This window comes from Papaver somniferum, chromosome 1, assembly GCF_003573695.1.
Source record: "Papaver somniferum cultivar HN1 chromosome 1, ASM357369v1, whole genome shotgun sequence".
In the NCBI taxonomy this organism is placed as follows: domain Eukaryota; kingdom Viridiplantae; phylum Streptophyta; class Magnoliopsida; order Ranunculales; family Papaveraceae; genus Papaver; species Papaver somniferum.
The window spans coordinates 68,028,596-68,052,552 of record NC_039358.1 but is presented as its reverse complement, the minus strand read 5'-3'; the positions used below and the strand labels follow the sequence as shown (position 1 = coordinate 68,052,552).

Sequence of the window (23,957 nt, the reverse complement as noted above, 5' to 3'; positions counted from 1 at the left end):
TCTTCATGTTTTTAGGTTTATTTGTTTAAATTTTAAAAAGTTGTTTGGAAGATGATTTTTGCAGTATTAATCTTTATGGTTTCATATATTGCAAATTTGTTACGGGATATGTGTGTTTGCGTCCGTGAACTATTATTGTCCCATACTTTGTCAAACTTAAGTCTTTCGTATGTCGATATGCATGTATTGATAAAAGAATGAATGAACTTTTGACATTACAAAGGTTTTAAGCCTATTATGTCATTATGCAAGATTATGATAAATGGATCAATGATTATGCTCTTATTGAGAGACATGCAGAAGACCAATTTGTTCAAAGGAACAAAAACTTAAAAGTTGCAGACCTAATTGTGGATGGTGTATGGCAAATTCCAGCACAAATGTTCAACTTCTTTGAGAAGAATGAAATTCCAGCCATTGGTGAAGGCCCTGACAAACTGATATGGGAGAAAGATTTAAATGGACAGATTTCTGTTTCTAGTGCAGCACAGCAAATAAGAAACAAATATCCAGCTTTGGCTTGGACAAAGCAAGTTTGGGATTCCAGTGTACATCCTTATACATCTGCTAATGCATGGAAGATCGTAAGAGGAGCTTGTGCCACTGAAGAAGCTGTAAGGAAGAAGGGATTTCTAACTGTATCAAAGGGTTATCTATGTGGAAATGCACATGATAAAATGAATCACATACTGTGGGAATGTTCATTCAACATCAAAATATGGCACTGGATGGGAGGTATTTTTAGCTTCCTTAATCCTTCATCATTTGAAGAAGTGTTGAAATTTGCTAAAGGCAAAAGTAAAGCAATACATGAAATTTGGTATGATAGTGCATTCAAGGTGATGGTGGAACTCTGTCATACAAGAAATAAGAAGATTTATGAGAATGAAACACCTAAATTTGAAAAAACCACACATGGTATATTGTCTTACACAAAGGAATGTGGTATGAGATTGAAAGGATCAAAATGGAGCAACATGTATGATCTGCAGGTTTTACTTCATTTTGGAATTATAGGAATTGCTACAAAAATGACAGTTGTAAAACAATGTTACTTCAAGCTACCTACAAGAGGACAAGTGTTGATATGTTGTGATGGTGCATCAAAAGGCAAACCTGGGAATGCAAGTCTAGGCTTTGTGGCAAGGAATGATACTGGAGAATGTTTGGGAGCAGCTTCTGGAGGTTTCGGAGTTGCAACAAACTATTTGGCAGAAGTAATGGCCTTAATAGTTGTTGGTGAATGGGCTGTGAAGAAAGGATATCAAAAGGTATGTTTCAGCCTTGACTCTAAAGCAGTTTTACTAACTTTCTGCAATGAAAAGGTACCCTGGATTGTGATGAATATATGGAATAATATTATAAGGAATATCACAGAAATTAATTTCATTCATTAATATAGAGAAATTAATTTCTCTGCTGATAAGATGGCCAAAAGGGGAGTACTTCTTACAAGAGGGACAATGGTATATTATGAAGAAAAGCCAAGTTTTCTGAATCAGCTGGAAAGGGAAGATGGTATGTACTTCAGGTTCTGTGCTTGAATGACTTTATGATGTAGCATTTAGCTCTGAGCTGTGTTGTATTTTTCTTTGTTTAACAATTTTCTTATTTGGGCTCAACTAATGGGCTGTCTTTAGTTGGGCTTGTGCCTTGATGATTTCAGAGCCTTTAAATTTTTGTAATTTTTTTGATCCTTTTAGTAATAAAATTTCATGATTTAAAAAAAATATGCAAGTATTGATGGAAGATAGGATGAACTTTTGTTTACGAGGATTATGTCTATTATATGTCATTGTGCAAATAGTGATAGAAAATAGAATGAATCCTTGTCTATTCTGCAGTATTGACCTTCCCTGATCCATATTTTATGTATATAATGTGCGGCTCCGTAAGTTCTCTTATGTCGAGCATGACCAATTGAATTGATCACACTCTTGTGGTAATTTAGTTGTGTATCCCGATTGAATTAATCATGGATTTTCTTGTGGTTAATTTAATTGAGTATTTTTGGATTCAAATTCATATTTGTATGTGATTTGTTATGTCCAAAGAAATCCTTCTTTTCTTGTGAAAGTAAGGTCGCTCTTGTTGTTCTTTCGGGAATGACATTTTATGGGGGAGAGTTCTTAATTGAACTTGTGCTTAATTGCCAAATCTTTGTGGGGAGTGCCGCTGTGGAATATTATAGGGGTTATCTTGTCTCTTTATAAACTCCTTGATGAAAGCATTCAACTTCGGCTATATGATCACATATAAAAAGTTGATATATACTTTCTTTTGGTCGTGAAATGTCTCTATGGAAATTTCATTAGGATCCCACTAGTTTTCGTACCTTTGCCAATTTTATTGACAAAAAGGGGGAGAATTATTGTGTAGTTCACACTACAAATACATATGGTTTTCGGATCATTATTTAAGGGGGAGTGGTTTCCATGTGAGATGGAGTATTGACTAAGGGGGAGTGATACATATCACCATAGTATTGTTGTCGAAGTTTTGATAAAATTGAACTTTGATGTTGTATAATAATACTATGACATTGTATACAGTGATTGAGAATTCTTGTTTTCTCATTGTTGTGACTACGGATTTTCAACAACGGTGATACTAAACTTACAACCTTTGGGATCATTGGAGTACTTGGAAGTGACGAAGATTTCGAGTAATGTTGAAGAACCAAGAAGATCAGGCATGTGGAAGAGAATCTACAAAAGTTTATTTATCTATTTTTGTATTCCATATGTATTGATAGTTTTGTCACTAAAATTGACAAAGGGGGAGATCGTTAGAGCACTGCTCGGTCGAACTCGCATGTGTTGCTATCTCAAGCATGTTTCTCAATGTTAGTGATCAGAACTATAAGTCTTGATTTCTAGTCTACTATTAGCTAAGTCTCGGACTAGGATAGAAAGTGCAGTTGAGCTCATGACTCCATGGCGATCATCATACAAAGACGAAGAACTACTCAAGGAACTGGTGGAACTTCATCGACTAAAAGGTATGTGGAGACTTGAAATTATCTATCACTCAAAAGTCTATCTACTCTATCTCCTATCTTGAGACAAAAGTCGTTTTGCTATATAGACTTTGATTATACACATTTGCTATTTCGAGCCGAGTTTATCTCGCTTATCTATTTCTCGAAATATGTGTTGGTAAGATTTCTCTTTGGCCAAGTTCATCTTTACTAGTGACGAAAGTCATGCTAAGTTTCAATCACTTGAAAATGGCTTTGACGAAAAATGGTTTGTGAATAACAACTATATAACGTCCTCTAAGAATGTTTCAATGATTGAAATGAGAGTTTAGATTATATAACCATGGTTAGATATAAGCATTGTGTGGTAACTCATACATGTATAAGTCCTTATTCCTTGAACCAAAGTATGCGTACTTTGCTGGTCAGGAAAACCGGAACTAGAGTCCGCGTACTGTCGGAGGTTCTAATCCCGAGAATTTCTGCTGGAGTTTGTGAATTGAAAACAAACTTATTCCGGGTACTTAATGAAAAAGCTGGGGTCTAACAACCACATCCAATATTTTGTTAGCAATCTGTATGGACTAACTCCAATATACTTTCTAGAGAATCAACTAGACAGTCAGAATCAATCTAGAGAAAAGTATATCGAGGAGTTAATATCTCTTTCTTGATTTGATTTTACTCAAGCAAATAGAAAACTGTGAGTCTTTATCAAATACAAGGATAATAAACTTGGATGGTACCAAAGACCAATATCCAAGGATCAATCAATTTCCAATCAACAACCAAAGGTTGGATTTCACAATTGATCTATACAAACGCACAACCTGTGATATTTCAATTATATAAAAAAATGTAATGCGGAATAGAAATAACACAGACACCAGAAATTTTGCTAACGAGGAAATCGCAAATGCAGAAAAACCCCGGGACCTAGTCCAGATTGAACACACACTGTATTAAGCCGCTACAGACACTAGCCTACTCCAAATTAACTTCGGTCTGGACTGTAGTTGAACCCCAATAAATCTCACACTGATCCAAGGTACAGTTATGCTCCTACGTCTCTGATCCCAGCAGAATACTACGTACTTGATTCCCTTAGCTGCTGATCTCACCCACAACCAAGAGTTGCTATGACCCAAAGTCGAAGACTATAATAAACAAATCTGTATCACACAGAAAAGTCTACGGTAATAGATAAATTCGTCTCCCATGAATATACCTACGAGTTTTGTTCCGTCTTTTGATTAATCAAGTTGAACATGAACCAATTGATAAACCGGACTTATATTCCCGAAGAACAACCTAGTATTGTCAATCACCTCATAATAATCTTAATCGACGCAGCGAAAAAAAGATATTGTGGAATCACAAACGATGAGAAGAAGTGTTTGTGATTTTTTTTTTTATATCTTGCCTATCGGAGATATCAATCTCAAGCCAATTATTACAATTGTACTCGTACGATAGAAACAGCAAGATCAGATCACACAACTACGAGAAAGTACTATCGGTCTGGATTCACAATCCCAATGAAGTCTTTAAGTTGTTAACCTGGTTTAGAAGAAGAAACCAAAGGTTAACGGAGAATTGAATCTAGCTTAGCACAACTAGTATCACACATAAGGTGTGGGGATTAGTTTTCCCAGTTGCTAGAGTTCTCCCTTATATAGTCTTTCAAATCAGGATTTGCAATCAATGTTAGCTTGGTAACAAAGCATTCATATTCACCGTTAGATAAAAACCTTATTTAGATTCAAGATAATATCTTTCAACCGTTAGATCGAAAACTAGCTTATTACACACAAATGAAATGCACGTTTCTAGGCTTGTGTAACCGTACCCAAACTTGTACATTTGTTGGTTCAGCAATAGTTAACCAAATGGTTAGCCATATGATCACTTTCATATCAACCATATTCTTCTTCACCATAACTAGTTCAAGTGACTCAAATGAACTAGTTAGAGAGTTGTTCAATTGCTTAAATCTTATGTAACTACACAAGGCACAATCGAAGAAAAAACGGTTTGATTCACTCGAATAGGTTCATGAACTTTATAGCCACAGTTTGCAAAAGCATTCCTTAGTTTATATAAACATGAGTTCAAGAACAACCGATTTTAGATATAACCTTCTCAAGTTCGCGGACTGGGATCGCGGACTTAAGCTCACGGAAGGAGTTCAAAAACTCCAGCAGAAATTCTCGGGTCGGGAACTTCCGCCAGTTCGCAGACTGAGTTCGCGGACTTGGCTCACGCCACATTCCGTTTCTCTTGATCAAAAAAGTTCGCAAACTTTGGTTCAAGGAATAAGGACTTATACATATATGTGTTTCCACAACAATGCGTATATCCTACCAATGGATATGTAATCTAAACTCTCATTTTAATCATTGAAACATTCTCAGAGAACGTTATATAGTCGTTATTCACATACCATTTTTCGTCAGAGCAATTTTCAAAGTGATTGAAACATAACATGACATTCGTCACTAGGTAAAGATGAATTTGACTAAAGCGAAAGCTTACCAACACATATTTCGAGAAATAGATAGGAGAGTTAAGCTCGGCTCGAAATAGCAAATGTGTATAATCTAAGTCTATATAACAAAACGACTTTTGTCTCAAGATAGGAGATAAATAGACTTTTGAGTGATAGACAAGTTCACGTCTCCACATACCTTTTAGTCGGTGAAGATCCACTGATTCCTTGAGTGGTCCTTCGTCTTGTATGATGATTTCCATGGAGTTCTTGAGCTCAACTACACTTTATATCCTAGTCCGAGACCTTAGCTATAGTAGACTAGAAATCAAGACTTATAGTTTTGATCACTAACATTGACAAACATGCTTGAGATAGCAACGCATGCGAGTTTGACCGAGCAATGCTCTAACAATCTCCCCCTTTGTTAATTTTAGTGAAAAAACTATCAATACATATGGAATACAATAAATAAATTAACTTTTGTAGCTCCTATTCCATACGCCTAATCTTCAACATTACTTGAAATCTTCGTCACTTCCAAGTACTCCAATGATCCCAAAGGTTGTAAGTTCAGCATCATCGTTGTTGAAAATCCATAGCTATAACAACGAGAAAACAAGATTTCTCAATCATCGTTATATAGTGTCATAGTATCATTACACAGCGTCAAACTCCAATTGTATCACAACTTCAACAACAATACTATGGTGATATGTATCACTCCCCCTTAGTCAATACTCCATCTCACATGGAAACCACTCCCCCTTACATAATGATCCGAAAACCATATGTATTTGTAGTGTGAACTACATATTAATTCTCCCCCTTTTTGTCAATAAAATTGGCCAAGGTACAAGAACGGGATCCTAATGAAATTTCCGAAAGAGACATTTCTTGACCAAAAGAAAGCAAAAATATATCATCTTATTTAGATGCAATCATAAAGCCGAAGCTAAATGCATTCATCAAGGAGTTTGTAAAGATACAAGTTAAGCCCTATAATATTCCACAGCCGCACTCCCCACAAAGATTTGGCAATTAAGCACAAGTTCAATTAAGATCTCTCCCCCATAAAATGTCATTCCTGAAGGAACAACAAGAGCGACCTTAATTTCGAAAGAAAAGAAGGATTTCATTGGACATAAAAAATCACATACAAGTATGAATTTGAATCCAAAAATATTCAATTAAACTAACCATAAGAGAACCCATGATTAATTTAATCGACAAATGCTCAACATAAGTGAACTTATGGAGACTTAAAAACATACAATTAAATTAATCACAAGAGAACCCATAATTAATTTAATCGAGATACACAACCAAAATAACCACAAAAGTAATCAATTTAATTGGTCATGCTCGACATAAGAAAACTTACGGAGCAACAAATGAATAACCAAACAAGATGATTAATTTAGTTGAATATGCTCGATATAGAGTACCTCACGGAACAATAACCTAGCTAATCTTAAAAATAATCAACTTGGTCGTTCAATGCTCAACATAAGACACTTTACGGAGCCTCACAGTAATACATAAAATATGGATCATGGAAGATAAATACTGCGGAATACACAAGGATTCATTCTATTTTCCATCACTATTCGCATAACGACATTCAATAGAAATAATCCTTGCAAACAAAAGATTTTAACCTATCTTCCATCAATAATTGACATAATAGGCTTAACTTTTGTATTTGTCAAAAGTCTATTCATTCTTTTATCAATACATGCATATCGACATATGAAAGACTTTACTTTTGACAAGGTATGGGACAATCATAGTTTACAGACATAAATACACATATCCCATAATAAATTTGCAATATATACAACCATAAAGATTAATACTGCAAAAATCATCTTCCAAACAAGTTTAGAATTTAAACCAATAAATCTAAAAACATGAAGATGAAAACATTGGACATAGCTATGTGTAAACACAATAATGGCTATTCCAAACTCTAGTTATTCTTCTAATAAAAAAATAAAAAAAAGAAGAAGATTTACTAGGCAATAAGACATTTAAAGAATTCTTTATCGTCCCCGAACTCCTTGTCGTCAACAACCATTGGGACATAAGGTTCATTAAGGTAGGAGTTTATATCAATAAACCTTCTCGGATGATGTTGTCGAACCAGGGCCTTCTGAATTTCCATGAATCTTATACACAAAAGCTTTTATTTGTTGAATTTCCTTTCGCATCTCCTTCAACTCTTCAAGAACACCAGAAAACTTTTGAGAGTTTTAAGGAACGGCTCTTGGCTTCCTCACATTCTTTCTTTTTCTTTTCAAGGTAGGAGGTAACGGAGATATCTCTTTTTACTTCATGATTGATGGCTTAACAATCACATTAACATATTTTCCATCAGAAGACATCAAGCTTGGAGTATCCATACGAATGAGTTTGTGAGAGGAAGTCACAAATTGAACACAACAAGTAGTCTTGAGATAAAAAAGAGGTTTTGAGGAAGGAAAAAGAATGTAAGGTTTCGAAACCTTTAAACAGGTTCGTACACGTCCAACTCACAACCCTATAAAGAGTAGAATTGTCGATAATAACCCTCCTTTGTTGATAGACAGGGAAGAACAAAAACTAAGAAAAGAAGAAAGAAAACTTTTCTTAAAGCCTGAGAAGTACAAAATCATTGTCTCTTTTGATCAGGCACATGAGACAAGATTTCCAAAACAACACAATCAAGTTGCGTTGTGGTGAATAACAATTTGTCCACCATTTTCCTCTTGAGAGGAATCCACAAACCTCTGTCTATCAAAACGACTCGACCATACTTTCTTCTCTAATGGTCTTGGTTTATCCTTGGAAACTAACTTCTTAGACGAAGATAAAATCCTACATACCTCAGCGGTCTTCGGAGCAAGTTTAAGCTTATTTGCTAATTGATTTGCTCTTCGTTGAAGTTTGTTGACGTGCCTCAATTGGTGTTTGTACTTGTAACACCTTGAAAGTTCATGACCCTTTAGAGAACAATACGAGTACGTCAAACTAGGATAAAAGTCGGGCTTCTGAGATGTGCACGCGGCTAGACACATGGTGGAACCTGAAACATTACAAACAGAGTTTCCAAGAAATTGGTCATTTTTTTCTTCCACATTAGTTGGGTTTTCTTCTGAAAGAATATTGAGATTGATGTATGTATTGCTACAGTTATCAAAATCAATATTTTCACCAAGAAGTGCAACACTTGATTTCTCGTCTTCATTGGAATCATAGTTGTCAGAAATTTCATCAAGAGTTGCAGCAAGACCTTTGTTCCCGGTGTATTTTCTATGATTTGGGCACTCATTTACAAAATGACCAAATCCCTTACACTTAAAGCACTGAGGAATATCCTCATCATCAGTTTCATCTGTTTCCTGTTTTTAGAATGAATACGATTATGAGGTTTAACTGATGCTTTAGGCTTATCTCTGGAGAACCGTTTACTTCTCTTCAACAGAAGATCCCTAAACTGTCTTGTGATCATCGAGACTGACTTGTCAAGATCTTCATCTGATGAATCTCAGAGTGATCATCTTCAGAGATATACACTTTTTACTCTTATCAAGTAATTTAGGGTCCTTTTGTGCTTTGAATGCAACATCCTTAGTTTTGAATGAATGTTCGTGATCAAAGATCTTAAGTTTCCCAACCAGCGTATTTCTGGAGAGATTATCAAGGTTATTACCCTCAACGATGGCATGCTTCTTAGAGTCGTATCTAGATGGCAGCGATCTGAGAATTTTATCACAATGTCCTTTTCAGGAATAGTCTTACCCAATGCAAAAGATGCATTAACAATTTCATACACATTATGCTTAAACTCATCAAATGTTTTTCATCTTCCATACGAAGGTTTTCCCAATCGGAATTAAGGTTTTGAAGCCTAGCTTCCTTTTCACTGGAGTTACCTTCGAATACGGTTTCTAAGATATCCCACGCATCTTTAGACCTTGTGCAATTTGACACATGGTGCTGAAGATTTGGGGTAATGGTGTATAATGGCATTCAAACCGTCGGAAATTTTCTTTGCAACATTTATCTCGGCAGGGGTGTATTCACCAATAGGCTTGGGAACGTTTGCATCTCCAACTGCCACGACGGGAGCATTATATCCATTAACAACATACACCCATGATTGAAAATCACGTGCTTCAAGAAAATATCACATAGCAATTTTCCACCATAAGTAATTAGAGACATCGAAGACTGGTGGTACGTTAATTGAGATTGCACCTCTGTCCATAGAGTCAGATCGCTACAAACACAGACTTGTAAGGTCTTAATCGTGTTTGTCAGCTCTGATACCAATTGAAAAAGTGGGGGTACAACAACCACACCCAATATTCGCTTAACAATTTGTATGGACAAATTCCAATATACTTTTTAGAGATCAACTAGACAGTCAGACTCAATCCAGATAAAAAGTATATCAAAGAGGTTATATCTCAATCTCTCGATTTGATATATACTCAAGCAAATAGAAATCTGCGAGTCTTTATCAAATACTAGAGAGATAACTTGGATGGTACCTAAGACCAATATCCAAGTGTCAATCAATTTAAATCAACAACCAAAAGGTCGGATATTCTAATTGATTGAACAACGCACAACCTGTGATATTTCAATTATATAACAAAATATAATTCGGAAAAGAAATAACACAGACACCAGAATTTTATTAACGAGACCGCAAATGCAGAAAAACCCCGGGACCTAGTCCAGATTGAACACACACTGTATTAAGCCGCTACAGACACTAGCCTACTCCAAATTAACTTCGGTATGGACTGTAGTTGAACCCCAATCAATCTCACACTAATCCAAGGTATATTCATGCTCCCACGTCTCTGATCCCAACAGGATACTACATACTTGATTCCCTTAGATGATCTCACCTACAACCAAGAGTTGCTACGACCCAACGTCGAAGACTTTAATAAACAAATCTGTTTCACACAGAAAAGTCTACGGTAATAGATAAATTCGTCTCCCACAAATATACCTACGAGTTTCGTTCCGTCTTTTGATAAATCAAGGTGAACAGGAACCAATTAATAAACCAGACTTATATTCCCGAAGAACAGCCTAGTATTATCAATCACCTCACAATAATCTTAACCCACGCAGCGAAAAAATATATTGTGGAATCACAAACGATGAGACGAAGTATTTGTGATTTCTTTTATATCTTGCCTATCGGAGATATCAATCTCAAGCCAATTATTACAATTGTACTCGTACATAGAAACATCAAGATCAGATCACACGACTACGAGAAAGTAGTATCAGTCTGGCTTCACAATCCCAATGAAGTCTTTAAGTCGTTAACCTGGTTTAGAAGAAGAAACCAAAGGTTAAAGGAGAATCAACTCTAGCTTAGCACAACTATTATCACATAAAAGGTGTGGTGATTAGGTTTCCCAGTTGCTAGAGTTCTCCCTTATATAGTCTTTCAAATCAGGGTTTGCAACCAAATAAAATGAAAACCTGATTAGATTCAAGCTAATATCTTTCAACAGTTAGATCGAAAACTAGCTTGTTACACACAAATAAAATGCACGTTTCTAGGCTTGTGTAACCGTACCCAAGCTTGTACATTTGTTGGTTCAACAATAGTTAACCAAATGGTTAGCCATATGATCACTTTCATATCAACCATATTCGTCTTCACCATAACTAGTTCAAATGACTCAAATGAACTAGTTAGAGAGTTGTTCAATTGATTAGATCTTATGTAACTACACAAGACACAATCGAAGCAAAAACGGATTGATTCACTCGAATCGGTTCATGAACTTTATCGCCACGATTTGCAAAAGCATTCCTTAGTTTATATAAACATGAGTTCAAGAACAACCGATTTTAGATATAACCTACTCAAGTTCGCGGACTGGGTTCGCGGACTTAAGTTCACGGAAGTGTAGATGGTGGATTTTCGACAAAGGGTAAAATCGTAAAACCATAATCGTACATACTCCTGATCCAACAATCAGATGAGTATTGAGGCTCATGTCTCTCATTGAAGCATGAAAGCTCATGCCACAAGAATCTCTGACTTAGTATAATATCTCTCAGAGCATACGTGAAATGCAGTCTCTCAACTGAGGCAACGACATATCTCATGAATACTGAGCAATTTCAGTAATTACTTTTATATATAATCGAACGATTGGACGGCTCCTAGACAGCTTTCCTGCTAGTATAGAGCAATAACGTCTTCAGGATGTAACAATGTTTTCCCTGACTATATAAAAGACATGTGTATAGAATCATTATGATTGGACGGCTCCTAAACAACTTGCCTGCTAGTATAGAGCGATAACGTCTTCAGGATGCAACAACGTGTTTTCCCTGACTATACTATACATAATAAATATGATGCTTCAACTAGCTCATATCACCCAATCCTCTAATAATTAATGCTCCTAGACAGCCTGCCTGCTAGTATAGAGCCATCAATAAATTGTTTCTAGTCCTTAAATTCATTAACTGAATATTCGGAAACATTCCACGTTCTTCATAATATTTCATTACTTAAATTCGTGGTTCTTCCCAGCAGAATTCCATGGGTTAATGATAAATATTCAACGTACGGGCATCTGAGCCACTATCGAGTAAGCCCCGACCAAAATGGTGCAAGTGTACTCAGCAATAATGCACTAACGAACACCTGAATGCACGAACGAGCATTCCAAAACACGAAGGAACGATGAACCTATGCAAAAATAGGAAGAAAATAATGAATAATAAAATATTAATCAAGGCGCTGGGGGACTGGGCCCACCGGCCGGACCGGTCGTGTCGTGGCCAGTCCCATGCCCAGTTTTATATTTTATCATATTTTTATTATTTTCCTTGATCTCATGAAAATTCCCTTCATTTGAACAAACATCCTTCGTTTTAAGGAAACTCCTCAGTTTCATGGTGTTTCCTTCGCATCAAGGAGATAATATAAAATTGGGAAAGGGGTCGTGGGACTGTGTCTACTAGCCGTCCAGCTATGCTCTAGTCGTGTCCGGTCCCACACCTCATGATTCCTCATTATTTTATTATTATTATTTCCCTCATCTCATGAAAACTCCTTAATTTCATGATATTTCCTTCAAGTAATGAAAAATAATATTAAATTAGGGAAACTCGTGGGACCGGGCCCTAGCCGGCCGGTCATGCCCTAGCCGGTCCCATACGCCCCTTATTTTTTTATTATTATTTTTATGTTTCCTTCATCCCATGAAATTCCTTGATTTCATGATCTTTCCTTCAAATCATGAAATAATACATAAAATTAGGGAAAACTCACAGGACCGAGCCCCACTCGGACGAGCATGCCCAAGCCGGTCCCAAACACCCTTATTTTATTATTATTAATATTATTTGTTTCCTTCATCTCATGGAAACTCCTTGATTTCAACAAAACTCTTTAGTTTCAACAAACTCCTTGGTTTTATGATATTTCCATAAAATCATGAAAAAATATAATAAAATTAGGAAAATGCTATGGGACGGGCTCATTGGCCGGTCGGCCATGCCTTGGCCATAGCCGGTCCCGCACTTCATGATTCCTTCATTTTATTATTATTTTTCCTTCATCTCATGAAGTTTCCTCAGTTTCAGTAAAAATCCCTGATTTCTTCGTATTTTCCCAAATGATTGCTCAAACGCACATCAGAAAATATCAAAACCCTCAGGACTGAGACACGAAAACTTTGGTGACGCGATCATACTACCTTGACCGACCAAGGTTGGCTCTTTGGCTTGCAAGAGGCCGGTCCCACATCTTTTCATCATTTGACCTAATTTGTTCATATTAGGTTCAAACTCTTCCAAACAATTTGGAACTTCATAAAATGATCGTCAGTCGATCTCATGACCAACCATGGCCGGTTTTCATGACCCCTTGGTCGGTCCTTCATATCTTCATAATTTATCACCTAAGGTTTAGACGTACATTGTTTGAATAAATGATTAAACCATCATTTAATCATCTTTTTCGCCAACTGGTCTTCAAGAGACTTTGGTATTTTGTTCACTCGAGCATCTGGGCGCTACATGGTCGATCCATCATCCCATATAGTCGGTCCCTAGTTCATTCCATGGTTGATTTTCAATAAATCATCAACTGATCAGCAATTGATCAAAATTAGGGTTTCGAATCCAAAGCTCTACAAAAACGTAATTCTGAGCATATTCAAACACTAATAATTTTACGACGATCCCATGATCAACATTTTATTAATTATACTTGGTTCAGTTGCCAGTATATTTAAATAATATTTTATTTGGTCATGCTACCAATAATTCATCAAACGATCAACACTTGCTCAAATGAGCAATATTTGCTCAGACTAAGGAGTATTGGTTCAACTATCAATATTCAACGATCCATGAGCAATATTTGCGCACCTTAACTATCAACATTTATTCGAAAATTATACTTCTGTCTCAACAAACACGTTCAATTCATGAGTCTCAGAACATTTACAAATCACGTTCGACTCAGGAATCATCGTCCCATAAAGTCAGCAACTGACTAACTAAATACACGTCTGCCTTGCAGACTCCACAATCACGAGACATCAATGGTGTTACATGGGGGGATATTAACTAGGGTTTTGTTCTGGCGGTCTATGACATGTGTGTTCATACACACGATGAGAATGTGAGCAAGTCGTGCAATCAGTTGAAGGAGTTAACAAAGTAGTGGGTAGAAAATTAACCAAGTCTCCGCACGATGAGCAACTGGTTTTAACACGATTTCCACTTCCCCACTCTTTGACTCCAGCAAATGTCACACTTCATGGGATCAAGGTGTTTACAATTCTAGCAATATAAATAAGTCTCTGAATCATGATTGAAAACAAGGGACAATCTTTCGTCAAGCAGACAACACGAGATTAACAACTCAACGTCTGAGAAATTACTCTCAACAGAGAAAAAAATCAATCAGAGCTTATTTTATTTCTTCACAGAATACACAACACACCCATAATCTTCGATCACCATTGATCTCACACATTTCTCAGCTTCCCTCCTACAGATCGACCCATCCTCTCTTGTGCCGAATTGACTCTGGAACGGCCATTGTATTTGTTTAGGCCGGAGTCCTACAGATTGATCTCTCGAACTTAAAGAACTCCCTTCTTGCAGTGCATCTGTGTGAGGTTAGGCATTTTGCTCGGTTCAAGGAGTTTCCTCCGTATGGTCGTTTCCTCAATTCCGTAAAAACCAGCGAATCGTTTTTCCCCATCTACATATTGGCGACCACAGTAGGAGATTAATCTCTCTATTGAAATATAATCAAGATGGTCGGTCTTATGTCTAGTTCAGTTACCAATTTGGGTTCAACACTCAACTCTAACATTGCAAGTTCTAGTGGTACTGCCACTGCAAGTACTACTCCTCTCAACATTGTAGGCTCTAGTGGTACCGCTAACACCACTCCTCCGGCCAGAAATTTCATGCCACATGTTACTACTACTCATATGATTGGTGCTCCAGTGATCGCTCATATCAATACTGCAAGCAATGCTACTGGCAGTATCAACAATCCACCTCCTAGCGAATCTCCTGAAGAAACCAGAGGAAGTCAGCCTACCATAGTTGATCTCATGAAGGTTCAGACTGAAATGGCTACAACGCAGAAAAAGTTGTGTGCTTATCTCAAAACTCTCGCGGACAAGCTTGCGTCTGAACAAACTCAGCCTCAACACGAGAAAGGAAAAGCTAAAGAAACATCTTCAACCACTGAAATCTCTCCAATCCATGTTGTAGATGATGAAGAAGTCCGCAATGCTGCAAACGACCCACCAGCAAAGGAACTTGCAAGTTTCATCACTCGAGAGAACCTGAAGCGCTTTTTAGAAGATCAAGGAAAAGACAAGACATCATCTGTCCACCGTCACCAACCTCCGTACCCTGCTGCGATACAAATGATTCCTCTTTCAGAAGGTTATACATCTCCAACGTTCACTCTTTATGATGGAACATGCAATGCTAGAGAATATGTTTCTCAGTTTCTGGAATCACTGGGTGAACATGAGCACAACCATGTCGTCCGTTTGAAGGAATTCTCAAAGTCTTTGACAGGCAGAGCATACACATGGTACAACAACATTGCACCAGGAAGTATCACTAGTTGGGGAGAAATGATTAATGCTTTCTACAAAAAATACTTCTTCGTCTCAGAGTAGATCACTCACTCTGATTTAGGAAAAATGTCTCAGAAGAACAATGAACATCCGAACAATTATGTGAAGAGGTTCAGAGTGCAATCTTTGGATTGTCATGACCCGAATGTCACTGAACAACAACTGATGAACTCGTGCATTGATGGACACATTTTTGTGTCCGATTTGTCTCGATTATATATATTGATAGTGCTCATTTTTGTACTTATTATGGTGTTTTATGTGTGTGTAGGTATTTTTGCCCAATAAACATTTTTGGAAAAATCGGCTCGAAAAGTTGGTAAAAACGCCCGGAGGACACATGTTATTCGCACCCCACTCTGGATAGGGGGCGACCATCTTCTTTGTTTGAAATTCAGAATTTTGCGGGAATTAATGGCAGGAGCGAAGCAGAATTGGAGATGGATTTCTCGGCGAGTTTTGACGAGATTCAAGGGTTGAGTTTTGTTGGGATTGTCCTGTTAGAGCATAAGAAAGCTGGTATGGGTGTTTTGATCGAACGAATAGGGCTATATATCCGTGCTGGAGCGAAACAGAGAAGGTGAAGATATTATCGGAATTTCTGAAGTTCTGGGAAGTATTGGAGAGGTTTCTTACGTGTATATGGATTGGGATTCACTTGTTGAGTCAGAACAGGGATTTTAGGTGGCTCAGATTCAATGAAGTCGTGATTTATCTTCGGCTTGGATAAAACAGGGCACTGGCTATTCGTGGAAGTTTCTTGGCTATATTTGTGGAAGTTAGGTGCTGGTAAGGAAGGAGTTAGATTCTGGGATTCGTATCTTTCAGTTTTTGGAAGTTTTACGATTCACAAACCTCGTAAATCAGATGGGCAGAGAAGAAAAACTCCGATACTTTTGGTGCAAGGAAAACGAGATAAACAAGGATATTCTCGAGTGATTTGGGGACCTGAGGTGTATATAAGGGTTGGGAGAAGTCAGAAACAAGGTTACGCAACCTTAGGAGAAGTTTAGAACCCAACAGAGAAGAATCAGTCGAGTTGCAGAGACACAGGCGAGAGGTAGAGGAAGAACCATAAAACAACAGAATAAGAAGGTCCCAGAATCCGTGGCCTATTCTTTCAAATTCAAAGCCTTTGTAACAATTTTCCAACAATTATTCAAATTTCGTAACAACTCTGTTAAGGCTTCTCTGTAATAGCGAGTTTTGTAACAATTATATCTGTTACAAACTCAACTGCTTTAGACCTTTTCATCCTTTTAATCAACTTTTAGGATATAAACATGTATTTTGAGCAAGTGATTAATATGAGGAGATAAACCCCTTAGCTGAGGCGACGGAGGAAGCCATTGTTCCATGAAAAGTGGTATATTTCTATTTTAATTAATTTTTGCAATTTCTTTTACGATTATTTGCATGGAACTAATATTGGAAAATTGATTTTTATTGAATGATTGTGACCCGTTTTGATGGAGCATGCTTAGTTTAAGACTTTTGATGTTTCATGCTTGATGTATACAATTGTTACTTCAAAAATCTATTAGAGGCAATAAATTAGAATCACTTTAAACGCAAAGAATTGCATGAATATTGATTAGATTAAATCAGTTAATTGGTCAATGGTGGAATCCTGAGTCTCAGTGCTCTCAAAAATCTTGAAATCGAATTTATTTGAGTTTCTATTTTCATTTAAGTCTACAACAAAATCTTCACAAGTCTTAGAACGAACCACTATTCTTACCATTGTAAAAACTACATCAATTTTTGGCGCCACTGCCGGGGACTTGTTTTTAGATTTGTTTTTAGGTTTTTAGGGATTTTTATTCTTTTGTTCTATTTTACGTTTTCTTGGGTATTTGTGTTTTGGTTACAGGTTTGGATATTGGATCGAAAAGAAATCTGAGCCAAAGATATTGGTGATTAACGAAAGACTTGGAGTCAAAGACAAAGCGAAAAGAAACGAGAAGAGACAAAGAATTTTATTTTTATTTAGTTTTTTAGTTTTTTTTCGAAACTGTATTAGGGTTTATAATATTTTTGTAATTTTCTTTTTATTTTTGGACTTTTTGGACATTTGGACATTCTGGACATTATTTTTAAACCCTACAGAAGGGTGGTCTTAAATATAAACTGTTTGCAAGGAAGGACAAAAGTTACGATACTGTCTCGGCCCCTCGGGTTCGTACACTGACATAGGAGTCAGTGTCCCGAGTCGACTACAACTGATTCATCCCCCGTCTAGAACGGGAGGAAAACCTCTAAACACTCACGAATCTCCTGTCAGCGAGTTACTGGACTCCTTCTTATGCATATATGTTGAGGACTGAATACAAACATTTATTTTTCTAGTAAAGGGCAAGGCCTGGCCATACAAGATAAGGGTTCGGATTTCATCACCGTTCTCTTTTTGCCCGCCTTGAGAACACGTAACCTACGCGAACTTAAGCCTTAAAATTTTTACTAGAACGAGCCCAATAAGGTAACGAGCTTATAGGAAAGTCGTTCAAAAGGATCTTATTGGGTATCTTGTTAGCCTAGCTCAAAGTTTAGGAAGATTACTGGAAGTCGATTAGAGCCGCCTTGTAACCCAGGGAAGCGTTGCCACATAGGTGGGGGTATCAAAGCTCCTCAGAGCTTCTCCTACTTCTCTTCGACTTACTTTATTCGGATCGTCCTACGAGGTTTTCTAAAATTGTACCTAGTTGCCTCTTGGAAGAGTAGAAGCTGGTCTATAAACAATCTAAGTGGAGCCATCATGCTTTTTGTTTGCTAGAAATCAATAGGTTTGATTTGGTTGAGTCGGCCTTGATTTGTGATTGCTTACCCTTTCCAATTTAGAAAATTCTTTTGTATGCCTGAACCTAGAAGAGACCCTCTAGGTCGATTTGTTAGTTCTAAGAATCTCGATCACCTTAATTTAGAAAGTCCGATTTTTGAAAAATCCAATTTTGATCGTCCTTCTTTTACTGAGGAGAGAATCCCTATTACTCCGATAGAGCCAGAAATGGAAAATTTGAAGGCTCTGTTGAATCCGACTAGGACTACTCGTCCCTCGTGTATCAGGTTAGCTGAAACGGAAGAAAATTATGAACTTATACCTGGGACCCTACAGATGCTCCCAATCTTTTTAGGGAAGGAAAATGAAAACCCCTATTTCCATCTTAGGGATTTTGAGGAAATTTGCAGTAGCCTAAAAATTAGAAACCTTGATGATGATGCTATGAAACTTAGGTTATTCCCATTTTCCCTGAAAGATAAAGCCAAATCGTGGCTATATAGTTTGGCTTCCGGGTCAATCGAAACATATGAACAACTTACATCTGCCTTTTTGAACAAGTTTTTCCCTAGGCACAAAACATCGTCTATTAGGACGCAAATCTGCACGTTTTCTCAACATGAGGGAGAATCTTTGTATAGGTATTTGGAAAGGTTCAATGATTTGTTAGCACAATGTCCACATCATGGGTTAGAAAAGGTTAGGTTAGTTCAGATCCTTTATGAGGGTTTAGATTATTCCACTACAACCACAGTAGAATCTATGTGTACAGGTGGGTTTGAAAACCAAACAGTTGATGATGCGATGACATTTTTGAGTGAAATCGCCGAAAGTACCCAACAATAGGAAAATAATAAGGGACCCCAGAAAACAATTCTTCTAGGAAGAGGAAACGTTAATAGGGTAGAAGGAGTCTATGAATCAGATGCCAAAATTGCTGCTATAGCGAAAAGGTTAGAAGCTTTAGAAGTGGGTCACACTAGTGGTAGATTGGAGCCCTTTTGGGAAGGCCAGAATAATGAAGAGCAAGCGAATGCTCTCTATAATAACACTAGATTTGATAACCGTCAGAAGATTGACCCATATTCAGAAACCTATAATCCTGGTTGGTGAAACCATCCGAACTTTTCTTAGTCTAAGGGCCAGAGTCAAGGTCAGTTTAGTAATTCTAATGCTCCCCCAGGTTTTGGTTACACTAAGAATTCTTCAGGCCCAGAAAATAAAACGACTAGCTTAGAGGAATCTATTAAGATGTTAGCAAAAACTCAGGAAATGTTAGCACAGAGCCATGTTAGTTTTCAACAGGAAACCAAGCAGAACTTTCAAACTAATGCTCAGGCCCTTGCTAAGTTAGAACTTCAAGTCGGCCAAATAGCTAAGACCTTAAGTGAGAGAGATAACGGAAGGTTCCCTAGTCAGACTAATCCCAATCCTAGAGGAGTTCATGAAGTAGGTGCAAAACCATCACAACAGTTGAATTCAATGAGAACCCTTAGGAGTGGTAGAGTAGTAGACAATCAGGTAACCATGCCCGATAGTGAGCATACTGTAGTACACCCCTCAGGACCATCCATAGCTGAGGGGACTGATAAGATCTATGATGAAGACAATTCGGTTCCTGAGAGGCCCTATTTTATGTATAGAGCCCCATTTCCACAACTATTAGTACCAACAAAGAATGAATCCAACTTTAATGACATAATGGAGGTTTTTAAGAAAGTTATCATAAACCTTCCGTTACTAGAAGCAATTAGGAAACTTCCGGCTTATACCAAATTCCTTAAAGATATGTGTACGCGAAAGCGAAAGCTTAGTGTCCCTAAAAAAGCCTTTTTAGTTAGTCATGTAAGCTCGATCATTCAGAACAACACAACTCCTAAGTATAAAGACCCAGGTGTCCCTACCATTGCTTGCACGATAGGAAAACACTGGGTAGAGAAAGCTTTACTTGACTTAGGAGCTAGTGTGAACTTACTTCCATACCATGTGTACTTACAACTAGGACTTGGTGAATTGAAACCTACCAAGATAACACTGCAGTTAGCTGATAGGTTTGTTAAAATTACTCGTGGTGTGATAGAGGATGTTTTTATTGAGGTCGACAAGTTTATATATCCTGTGGATTTCGTAGTCCTAGATACACAACCTGTCCCTGACCCAGAAAATCAAATACCGGTGATTTTAGGTCGCCCATTTCTAGCCACGTCTAATGCTGTTATCAACTGTAGGACTGGACTTATGAATATATCCTTTGGTAACTACTGAAATAAATGTATTTAATGTCACTAGACAACCTTCTGATGATTTAGAGGAAGTGAATATGATTAGCACTTTAGTTCATGATCTAGTTCAGGATAATTGGGACGACACTTTATTTGGTGATTCTTTGGATGAATATGAGATAAATCTCTTAGCTCATATAGATGACCAGACTTTAGAACTAGAAGAAGCTCTCGAACATTTTAAGGACTCGACAGACCCAGAAATTCAGGCAATAATGTTAGGTATTTCTGAGAGTAACGATGACCCTAAGTTTGGGGGTAGAGAACTAGAAGAAGCTTTTGAGTATTTTAAATACTCCGAGGATCCAGAATTCCAGACAATAGTTAGCGGTTTGTCTGAGAGTAGTGATTACCCTAAGTTTGGGGGTAGTGATAGTTCTAGTAATTGTCAAGTATCCCCTTAGATTTCCTTAACTTGGGACTCGAGCCTAACACATTTGAGGTATTACTCGAGTCTCTTCAGACTCCACTACTCGATCCCCCTGATACTGTTTAGGAGGAAATTAAGCTATTAGAGACCCGTTATCCGGATGAATCTGTTTGTCAAGAAACTCATATGAAGCCCAATTGGTCATCCCAGATATATCCAGTTGTCTTGCAAGAAACTTTCGATAAGGTTGTGCTCCACTTGTTCATTTTTCTGATCCTGTGCAGTTGTCTCATGTTAGTGGCAGTTTTATTTGGTTTTGATGATCCACAGTTGTTTCGACTATTGATATACGATTTGAAAGGGTAATTAGCCATTTTGTGGTACATGACGCCTGGCTGAAGAATTCAAACTTAGCACTTCTTGGGAGGTAACCCATGCTCCTGCAACACGGTAATATATTTTTCCTTAACTCTTTTGCTTCAAATGGTAACAGTTTCTCCTTGTTCATGCTTTTAATTTTATCTTTAGAACATTGAGGACAATGTTAGATTTAAGTTTGGGGGTATGTGAGAAACTTTTTAGTTGCATAAATAAACTCCAGAGCCTATAAATTTATGCTTATTAAGGATGACACTAATCAATCTAAGTGGATGGAAGCATTTTGGTTGTAGGAGTTGAGGAACCAATCTGATTAGATGGAAACATCTAAAGAGTCTATTCATAAAAGCACAGAGCTCAGGTGTTAGTAAAAAAAACATGGTAGTTTCGCCATATCTCGTTGAATCCTTTTCACTCTGTTTTTATTTTGTTTTCTTTAAAATATGTTTCTCTAAGTGATTAGGTGGGGCCCACGATTCAAGTTGTTACCACTGCTAGGGTGAAATAGAGTGATTGAGATACCAATATATATATATATATATATTGAGACCAGACCATCAGACCAACCGGAATAAATTCATTAAAGTCGACCACTGGAACCCTTGTATATGCCAGTTGTGTTGACCTAGAGTTAGGATTATCGACCACTGGTTCCCTTGTATATGCCAGTTGTGTTGGTATTAGTCATACTAGTATCTCAGTCCATTAGGATAGGTTCATTTTGGCAGTGGCCTTCAGACAGATATGGGAAACACCGTTCACCTTAGTCAACATCAAAACCATCTACGTTTTTCTCTACATCCATCTTCTTAATCTATCCATGTGATTGGTTGACTCCGGTTATGATGTCCAGAAACTATCTGAGTAGAGCTCTGTGACTTATATATGAATTTTAGTATGCTTGAGTGCAAACTCGTTTACAACAATTGGAATTTCGCATCAGGGCACTTCCTCCTGTAGTCAATAAGTATGCCATCCAAGGAGATTCTTTAGTGCCTTCCAAGGTTCTGCCTAGATAGCTAGGGTCTGGAGTAAAGGTTTTGTGGGTACACCTCTGGTAAACCCTCCCGAGACTATAACTCGGCCACTAGGGCCACCTAGGGGTTTAAAGGCTTATTGCATAAGCTAAATGCAACTGACAATGCCTGCGACAGTGGGTTAGGATTTTATTTTATTTTTGCTTGAGGACTGGCAAATAATAGGTTTGGGGGTATTTGGTGGACACATTTTTGTGTCCGATTTGTCTCGATTATATATATTGATAGTGCTCATTTTTGTACTTATTATGGTGTTTTATGTGTGTAGGTATTTTTGGCAAATAAACATTTTTGGAAAAATCGGCTCGAAAAGTTGGTGAAAGCGCCCAGAGGACACATGTTATTCGCACCCCCACTCTGGATAGGGGGCGACCATCTTCTTTGTTTGAAATTCAGAATTTGGAGGGAATTAATGGCAGGAGTGAAGAAGAATTGGAGATGGATTTCTCGGCGAGTTTTGACGAGATTCAAGGGCTGAGTTTTGTTGGGCTTGTCCTGTTAGAGCATAAGAGAGCTGGTATGGGTGTTTTGATCGAACGAATAGGGCTATATATCCGTGCTGGAGAGAAACAGAGAAGGTGAAGATATTATCGGAATTTATGAAGTTTCGGGAAGTGTTGGAGAGGTTTCTTACGTGGATATGGATTGGGATTCACTTGCTGAGTCAGAACAGGGATTTTAGGTGGCTCAGATTCAATGAAGTCGTGATTTATCTTCGGTTTGGATAAAACAGGGCAGTAGCTATTCGTGGAAGTTTCTTGGCTATATTTATGAAAGTTAGGTGCTGAGAAGGAAGGAGTTAGTTTCTGGGATTCGTATCTTTCAGGTTTTGGAAATTTTACGATTCGCAAACCGCATAAATCAGATGGGCAGAGAAGAAAAACTCCGATACTTTTGGTGCAAGGAAAACGGGATAAACAAGGATGTTCTCGAGTGATTTAGGGACCTGAGGTGTATATAAGGGTTGGGAGAAGTCAGAAACAAGGTTACGCAACCTTATGAGAAGTTTAGAACCCAACAGAGAAGAATCAGTCGAGTTGCAGAGACACAGGCGAGAGGTAGAAGAAGAACCAGAAAACAGCAGAAGAAGAAGGTCGCAGAATCCGTGACCTATTCTTTCAAATTCAAAGCCTTTGTAACAATTTTTCCAACAATTATTCAAATTTCGTAACAGCTTTGTTAAGGCTTCTCTGTAACAGCGAGTTTTGTATCAATTATATTTGTTACAAACTCAACTGCTTTAGACCTTTTCATCCTTTTAATCAACTTTTGGGCTATAAACATGTATTTTGAGCAAGTGATTAATATGAGGAGCTAAACCTCTTAGTTGAGATGATGGAGGAAGCCATTGTTCTATGAAAAGTGGTATATTTCTATTTTAATTAATTTTTGCAATTTCTTTTACGATTATTTGCATGGAACTAATATTGGAAAAGTGATTTTTATTGAATGATTGTGACCCGTTTTGATGGAGCATGCTTAGTTTAAG

The 23,957-nt window shown here is 37.5% G+C and overlaps 1 protein-coding gene across 1 annotated transcript; it reads left to right on the top strand.

Moving 5' to 3' along the window:
• Positions 1-245: 245 nt before the first annotated feature.
• On the top strand, positions 246-16,209 carry LOC113328346. Its single transcript, XM_026575493.1, has 2 exons — positions 246-1,271; positions 16,024-16,209. Exons 1-2 carry the CDS (start codon positions 246-248, stop codon positions 16,207-16,209), a joined length of 1,212 nt encoding a protein of 403 aa, XP_026431278.1.
• Positions 16,210-23,957: the final 7,748 nt, after the last annotated feature.

Bases quoted from the DNA above. Each gene is read 5' to 3' on its own strand.
- LOC113328346 (XM_026575493.1), top strand. From the start codon at position 246: ATGCAAGATTATGATAAATGGATCAATGATTATGCTCTTATTGAGAGA. The intron at 1,272-16,023 runs GTATGTTTCAGC...TTTGAAATTCAG, and splicing joins TGAAGAAAGGATATCAAAAG to AATTTTGCGGGAATTAATGG.